The sequence below is a fragment of the Gigantopelta aegis genome, chromosome 3, assembly GCF_016097555.1.
Source record: "Gigantopelta aegis isolate Gae_Host chromosome 3, Gae_host_genome, whole genome shotgun sequence".
In the NCBI taxonomy this organism is placed as follows: Eukaryota; Metazoa; Mollusca; class Gastropoda; order Neomphalida; family Peltospiridae; genus Gigantopelta; species Gigantopelta aegis.
This window is the reverse complement of record NC_054701.1, coordinates 71,590,819-71,599,593: the sequence shown is the minus strand read 5'-3', so window position 1 is coordinate 71,599,593 and position 8,775 is coordinate 71,590,819. Positions and strand designations below refer to the sequence as shown.

The following is an 8,775-nucleotide window of genomic DNA, read 5'->3' as shown; positions in this document are numbered from 1 at the left end:
ACATTTCTTTCTTTCTTTCATATCCTACACAATATGGCGCTCTACCCTTTAATCTCAACATTTCCATTATGTTACAATGACAAATGACGTCACGCGTGCGAATTTTGGCTGTTCACAGTACAGACAAGGATCTACAAATCACTGGGCACTGGTTTGGTCGAGAATAAAACTATCGAATTCATACCCTACACCCAACCCGCTTTACACACTTAGTTCAATATTGTCATCATGTTACAATAACAAATGACGTCTCCCAATTGTTAGAAGATTGGAGGCAAGTTGGGCAATGGTTGGGACTAGTATAAAAACCATCGATTTCATACCTTACGCGACATCGCACTCTACCCAATAAGCTGAATATTGATCCTGAACCGACCGTGCATCAAGCGAGCGCTTTACCACTGGGCTACGTCCAGTCCTCGCCCCACCCCCTTTTTTTGGCATAGATGAATGTTGAAAGGCTGAAGAAATGTGATGGAATCCATCCTGAACTTTTGTTAAAATGTCTTCCTGATACAGAATTTTATTTTTACATATCTGTGATATTTATATTTTGTGTAGTTCTTTACACTGAGTTTTAATTTAAGTGTTGAATTTTTATATTGATGTTCATCACTTCATTTTTACATTTACCTTAGTTTGACACCCAATAGTCGATGTATTTTTTGTTCTGGGGTGCTGTTAAATATTCATTCATTCATTCATTCATTATTTTGAAGGTTACTTATTTGGAAGGTGAAGTAAATTCTTAAGAAATGCGATACATTTGGTTTTGTTTATATCACTTATAATGCATAATATTGTAAACATGGTTGAATATGCATTCTATTTTTCAATGTTTTAACTAATATCGATAGTATTTATAATATATTTTATATTTGTAAAATATGCATAACAATTCAAATGTGTATATGTGTATTGTTAGGCCTAGCCCGGGTACCCTGACTGTAAGAGAGCTAGACGGACATTTGGACAGTTATATGCGCTCTCATTACAGCCAGATACCAACCTATGTAATTTTCTGGCAATCGCTGCCCACCAAAAAGTAGTCAACGATGCCCGCTCTAATACCACAAGAATCCTATGTTTGACGTCAAATACATTTACATCGATCATTAATACACACACCACAGAAATAAACCCGACAGCACCCACATTCAGCTAAACTTCGGCAAACTCCGGACAGCAGAATTCTAAGCACTCCATATTCTAGACAACAGACATAATAAAGAATAAAAGCGTTATCTTTAACAAATGAAAGATATTAATTTTTATTTTATACATCACATAAAACACGCTCAAAATGGAAATCTGTGTCATGCAGGGGTTACAATCTGTTTCAAAGTTTCTATACTGACACAGCATTTCATTTCTTAAAAGCAAAACTTGATCAACTATATAAGGCAATTAGTTTAATGTTTATGATAATTTGTCTTGTATAGCCGTAATCACAGGTCGTTGTAATATGAATTCTGTTTTCAGGTTTGTATGCCAGGGTAGTTCTATTTTGTTTTAATCGTAGGACTATATAAAAAGCATAATGTGGTTGTGTAATATTTTGATTAGGATTTGCGGCCGGCCTTCAAACATGAGGTAACCAGAATCATAAAACATGCTAATAAAATAACAGAAACGGCGTGATATAAATCTGTCTGAATGATGAGCATATCCCATGAATCACAATAAAACCATTAGGACAACCACATACGTAGCCGTAACACAACTACCAAATCAATACAAATGTATATCCATCCAACCAGAGCTAGAACTTTGAGAAAATCCACTAGCCATGGGATCAGTGATTAATTTTTTTTTACTAGCCATGATTAAAACTTCACTTGCCCTACTTTACTTTAAGTTAATACAATTTTACTAAATAATAGTAATAATCAGATATATCACCTAAAAAAGGAAATGGAGCTTAAAAACACTAACATTGGAGGGTTAGCGTAGGGGCAGGATATTCATATTTACAAAAATAGACTTTAATGGAACATTTGACCAAAATAAATTCACTAGCCGTCGGGTATGGCAATATTAGTCATTTACTAGCCCAACATTGAATATTGAATATCACTAGCCATGGGAGTGAGACTGCCATAATCTAGAAGCCCTGAACCAACGTACACACGCACGCACAAAGAGAGAGAGAGAGAGTGGGAGAGATAGAGAGATTAACTGGAGTTTTGTTGTGGGGTTGTTGTTTTTTTGTGGGGGTTTTCAGTTGTTTTGTTTTGTTTTATTATGAAGAACCTTTATAAAACTAGACTAGATTTGTACTCTGTACTTGACAGAAATAATTTCGAAACTGAAGAGGCAGGTGTGCTTGTATAAATATAAACAATGATCAAGTTTATTCCGAAGTATGTTTGCAGTCTACTTAAGGCCGAGCCAGGTCATACACACCTGCTAGGTGTTTTAATTGTAAATGTTGTTAGTTGCAATCTGAAACATTGTAAATAATCTTTATGATAACTTTAAAAATAGGGTGAAAAACAAATACATGTCGGGGTAGCATGACCCTGTCTTGCTACATACACGTACAGCTGTCACAGATGTGAAGAAACGTTGTAAAAATGAAGCAACCTTTCTGCTTCTCTCAAACCAGACGATCGCGCCCCGTGCATGGTGGAGTACCACTTAAAGTGGGTAGCTTCCCCAGCAAACAACACCACAGGCTTTCTTCCTTCCATCACTGGATCCATTAACTGATTTGCGAAATCATTTGGAGTTTCCATAGCACAAAAGGAATAGGACCCACATGCCCACGGGTCGTTTTTCCAAGAAGACACGACCACTCGTTTTGGTTTCTCCGGTGAAGGACTAGACAAGAATCGTCGCAGAAATTCGATGCAGGTTTGAGATACTTCACTGACGTCAAGGGACTCGAGATGGACCGCTGCCTCTGTGGCGATCCATCCCACCAGGACGTTGGGGTTATTGAGCACTTCGTCAAACGCAAAGATACGCTTGTACCACTCAGATGGCGATTTCATTTCTGCTTCTTTGTCCGTCCAGGCAAATTTGACGCCTCCGCGACCCCGTGTCCAAAATGGCTTTTCAAATTCGAGGAATATTTTGTTAACTGTTCCGAACCCAGTTCTATCAATAGTTTCTTGTTTCCACGTTGGCAACGGCGGAACAAACATACTGCGATGATGTTTTTTCAGATATCCCAAAGATGAGGTCACGATGATGTGATCTGCATAAAAGATGTCGCCGTTACTGCAAACGATTTTGATTTGGTTATTGCTTGAAGTGTCTCTCCATTGAATAGTTAATACTTCCGTGTCTAAGTGAACAGTACCGTGTGGTAGACAGTTATGCAACACTGAAATGATGCCCTCCATGCCACGTCCTGGTATTTTGACCTCACCCCCGGGAAGCTCTTCGTAGATTCCAATGCCTTTCAGTGAACAATCCCCCAAATCTGAACCATTGTGGAATCGATCACGGTTCTTTAAACAGTTAAACACTGCTTTGGCATCGCGTTGGTCTGACTGGCGCATCGTTGACAGGCATTCGTCTATTCGTGTATCCACAAATTCTTCATACGAAACATAGCTTGTTTTGAAGCTGTCACTTTCCTCCAGATCCTTTCCAATTTGGTGGTAAGCAGATACAACTTTTTCTGTGACGTCTGTCGAAATGGCATGTCCGTCTTCAGTGTAGCAGTAGCCTTCCATTCTGAAAGAAGAAACCATTGGTATGTATATAATCACTAGTATATGGTTAACTTGTGAGAGAAACCCAACCCCCACCCACATTGTGGTAATGAGTATACTACTGTAATTTAGAATATATTTTTCACAACAACAAAACAAAGCAACAACACCGCCAACTCAGAGATGCTCACTGGCCAACACCGAAAAACATAGAAAACAAACTTTATGGAGACCAGGAATCCCAACATCTCCCTGTGATATCATTACAAGAAGGAACAAAAGGAAGAAGACTTTGAGAATCATAGAAGTTATTATTATTATTATTATTATTAATTATTTATTTTAAAACCCCTCAAAACAACAACAAAACAAAACAAAATTTATCACTTTGAGAATCATATATATGCCATGTCTATGAAAAGGATGTGTTTACAAAATCATGACTGTTACTATGAATCACCGTCGTATGACTGTGTTGTCTTTCAACCCAGGAGGACTGCCACTCAAAGACTAGTCTGTGAAGTTACTTTCTTGGAAGAGATCGTGATCACGATACCATTACCAAATATATCAACATATATATTTATATGTATATCATATAGCAATACTCACTGGACAGAGAGAAACTAGAAGTTGCGATCGATCACAGCGTTTCCAACAAACATGAGATGCTTTATATTCTCAACAGAAAAGTACATACGGTAACAGTCTCACGCCACCTCACACAATCCCCAACGAATAAGCTTTATTCAGTCAACACATTTTGAAAAGAAGCACGGTAAAGCCCCGGTCACACTGTCAAGGATCAGGACGCCGGGTTAGCCACGGATACGATCCGGCATCAATTCGTGACAATCCGTTGTGGTCCGTACTAAACTGTACCGATCCGTAGCGCTCCCCGTTGTCAACTAACCCCTATCCTTAATAATCCTTGGTTTATTCGTCGAAAACCGTAGTTAAACCGTGGTGCATCCATAGGGGACCGCGGGGTCATCCGTGAGGTTTTCATCCATTGTGGATCCGGCCAGACGATCCTTGACAGTGTGACCGGTGCTTAACTGACTGAAACATATTTTAAAATGTATTGCATACAGCGAACAAAGGGATTGGGCAGAAGTTAACAGTAGCAGATGGCCGTTTTCTATACGCACCATGGAATACCATGGTCGCTAGAACTGACTGCGGTACCGTATTTTATATACCTTTTCTGACCATTGTAATTCTACATAACACATAATATCGTCTGTGAAGTTTAACCGCAGTAGATTCGTACCTGTTTAAAGTGACATACGGTGTGAGCAAGGCGTGTTGACTCGCCAGGGTGAAGACAGAATTGTTAAGACTGGCCCCGTGGATCCAGTTCGCTCCTAATTCAATGATGCCACTGCCAAATGGCTGGGTTCTCATACGACCACCAATTCTACAATAGATAGACAGACAGTCAGTCAGTCAGACAGACAGACAGACAGACATACAGAGATGGGTAATATAAATTAGACTAAATATTTTGTGACTTTCTATTTTAAAGCCAGAAAATAGTCCCAGGCGCGGATTCAGGCGGGGGCCCAAGAGGCCCAGGCCCCCCTATTTTTGGTGAAACAATATATATTACTGAATAATAGAATTTGTCGTCTGTGTAATATGAATGAAGTAGAAGACGAATATCACTTTGTTCTAGTGTGTCCTTTCTTCAGTAATATAAGAGATAAATATATTAAACCTTTTTATTACAATAAACCATCAACATTTAAATTAACGCAACTACTGTCCAGCGACAATTCAAAACAGCTAATTAAATTATGTAAGTATTTAAACACTGCTACCACGCATAGAACAGACATTGATACATGACATATGTTATTATATTGTATATTATTGCTTATGCAGGCATTACCCATTTACTATAGAATTTTATTGATTGTAACCCGATGTTACATACCATTCCCCGCAGTGTGCACATTATATTATTTTATATATAAATATATATGTATGCGTATGTGTGTGTATGTGCCCGTACTTGACGAAAGACAAAGTATGTTTATTTTGTCCTCTATATAAATAAATAAAAATAAAAATCTAGGGCCAATTTCGCAAAACATCGTAAGTTTACGTCTGCGACTAGCAGTTATACCAGACATACATTTAGAAGTGTTCGGCATCTATTTCACGAAGAAAATTACATCATTACGGAAGATGGACGAAATGAAATGAAATATATGTATATATATAACAGTAATAGGAATTGTGGTTTAGTCGTACATTTACATTTACGTGCAAAACTAGGCTTACGATGTTTGTGGAATTGGGCCCTGGCTTTTACACACACACACACACACACACACCGGGCTCAGTCGGTTCAGTGCTCGCCTGAGGTGCTTGCGTTGCAGGATCGACCCACTTCGGTGGACCCATTCAAGTGACTGGGTTTTTTCTCTTGCAACCAGTGAACCACAACTGGTCAAAAGGCCGTGGTATGTGCTTTCCTGTCTGTGAGAAAGTGCATATAAAAGATCCCTTGCTGCATTAGGAAAAATGTAGCGGGTTTCTTCTGTTAACTACGAGTCACAATTACCAAACGTTTGACATCCAATAGCCGATGAATAATTAATCAAAATCAATGATTCAGTGTGCTCTAGTGGTGTCGTTAAACAAAACAAACTAGCTTTGTAACCTCTCCCCTTACTTGAGACTGCCACCCACCACTGAAGATTGCGCACACACACACACACACACACACACACACACACACACACACACACACACACACTGTACACAGACCTGTTACTGCATTCAGTATAATGGTATTATGGTAAAATACATTTGCTGACGTTTAACTTGTTTTGAGTAGTGTAACCAACGCCACCTGTTGGACGCCTCTAAGACCGTGATGCGTCGCACTCCCTGCTTGACGAGGTGCGCTGCTGCTGATAGACCCGCAATGCCAGCACCAACCACGACGACGTCAGTATTGATGAGAGCAGGCATCTTCAAACCGTCTGGATTTATAAATGAAAATATGTGCTCCAACGTGGACACCACAGATCAAAGGTTACCAAGTTAACTCCCCTGTTGGCTTATTTTTTGGAGGTTTCCATGCACAAAAACAATTTTCATTTCCGATAAAGTTTACATATTTTTAATAGAACTGGGGCCTAATTCACAAAGGTCTCTTTGGCTCTGCTAGACAACAAAACCGGGGCGTAGGCTAGGGGGGTTCGGACGAACCCCTCCGCTGAAGCAAATGGTCCGCTTTCAGAACTAAAACATACAGGTTTATACATATGGAGTTTCTGGTGGTGCAAAAACAAAATAGAGAAAGGTCCACTTGGTTCATATTCGAACCCCCCCCCCCCCCCCCCCCCCCCCCCCCCCCGCCAGGTCCAAATCACGTTACGCCGCTGCAAAACATCATCTTTGTAGGTCTGTACGAGTACTCGGACAGGGGCCGAGTCCAGTAGGGCCTAAGACTCGAGTCCGTTCACAGGACTCGAGTACCTGTGCAAGAAACAGCACTCTCATTTAATTATATCTTTACGTCATTTTGCCATATGTTTGCCGCCGATTACATTGTAGGGCTATGAGACATTGAGAAAAAATAAAAGTCGAATGCGTGGAATGCAATACAATGGCATGATTTTGCATCCATGTTCAGTGCTGGAATTAAGATGCATAATGCTATTTTACTTTATTTTTTAGTCTCATTATCATCTAGTAAGTGTCGGGTACTCGGATCCGGGTCGAGTTTGACCCTTGAGTACCGAGTCCAAAATTTGGACTCTTAGAGGCTCTACCTCTTTGCAAGTCATTTAGCACAGCACTGCGAGATCGCAAAGTTGCGAGAGTTTAGTGAATTAGACCCCTGATATATAGAATTATAAACTCGTACATATTTCAGTCGTACATCACACGCATATTTGCAGGAAATCGCAGATGGATGAAGTTTGTTTTGATTAACGACACCACTAGAGCACATTGATTTATTAATCATCGGCTATTGGGTGTCAAACATTTGGTAATTTTGACACATAGTCTTACAGAGGAAACCCGCTACATTTTTCCATTAGTAGCAAGTGATATTTTATATTCACCTTCCCACAGACAGGATAACACATACCACAGATTTTGATATACCAGTCGTGGAGCACTGCCTGGAACGAGAAATAGCCCAATGGGCCCACCGACGGGAATCGATGCCAGATCGACCGCGCATAGAGCGAGCGCTTTACCACTGGGCTACGTCCCTCCCCCTGAAATCGCATATGGATTGTATTTGGCACCTTATTCTGATCTCAACCAGTCCACTAGTATAGTGTGACGGCACATGCTCTTAATTTTGTTTTCGCCTGTGGCGATATTAATTGTTTTAGAGGGCCGTGTGCAGTTCCAATATGCACTTAAGCCCAGGTGGCCAGTAGTTACGTAATACCTCCGCGAGTGCGGTTTTTACAACCGTGATTTGGCGACTAGGCGTCATTGAGTCTGGTCTTCAAAGAGAAAAATGCGTCTCTGGGAGTTGGGGAAATATCTCATGATACGTGAGGTACCGCGTTGTGCCCCCAGGCGATATTCTGAATTTTATGATAAATAGCTAGGGTTTTAGAGATATCAGGGAGAAACATAGGAAGGCTCCCATGGATCGCTGTCCGTTTGGACTTGGTAATTATATATTTTCTGCTCTGTGTATAACCTTGATGTGATTGATGTGACTTTAAATATTTTAATACTGTATTATACCAATATTATTTAGACGGTGCTGCCGGTCATCTGACGCAGTAATACTGTAGGCTTACTGTTCTATATATATAAAGCTTAGCCAGTCATCCTAGAGGACCTAGGTAAACTGTAGGTTATTGTCTTTATTGTGATAGGTACCAGTATTAAGTCTGTATTACAAGGTTATTGAATGAGTAGTAAGGGTTAATTAAAAATTAACCAGTTAGGAATAGAGTTGTAATTCCTTTATTAATTAAGTTCCCCTGGAAGCGTTTCTCAATTATCACACGTTATTGAACGAGTAGTAAGGGTTAATTAAAAATTAACCAGTTAGGAATAGAGTTGTAATTCCTTTATTAATTAAGTTCTCCTGGAAGCGTTTCTCAATTATCACACG

At 39.8% G+C, this 8,775-nt stretch overlaps 1 protein-coding gene across 1 annotated transcript; it reads right to left on the bottom strand.

Moving 5' to 3' along the window:
- Window positions 1-2,164: 2,164 nt before the first annotated feature.
- LOC121368825 (spermine oxidase-like) lies at window positions 2,165-6,658 on the bottom strand. The gene is made up of 3 exons (XM_041493571.1): window positions 6,529-6,658; window positions 4,939-5,085; window positions 2,165-3,687 (listed from the first exon to the last, which is right to left on the bottom strand). The coding sequence occupies exons 1-3, from the start codon at window positions 6,648-6,650 to the stop codon at window positions 2,550-2,552; spliced, it is 1,407 nt and encodes a 468-aa protein (XP_041349505.1). The 5' UTR covers window positions 6,651-6,658; the 3' UTR covers window positions 2,165-2,549.
- Window positions 6,659-8,775: the final 2,117 nt, after the last annotated feature.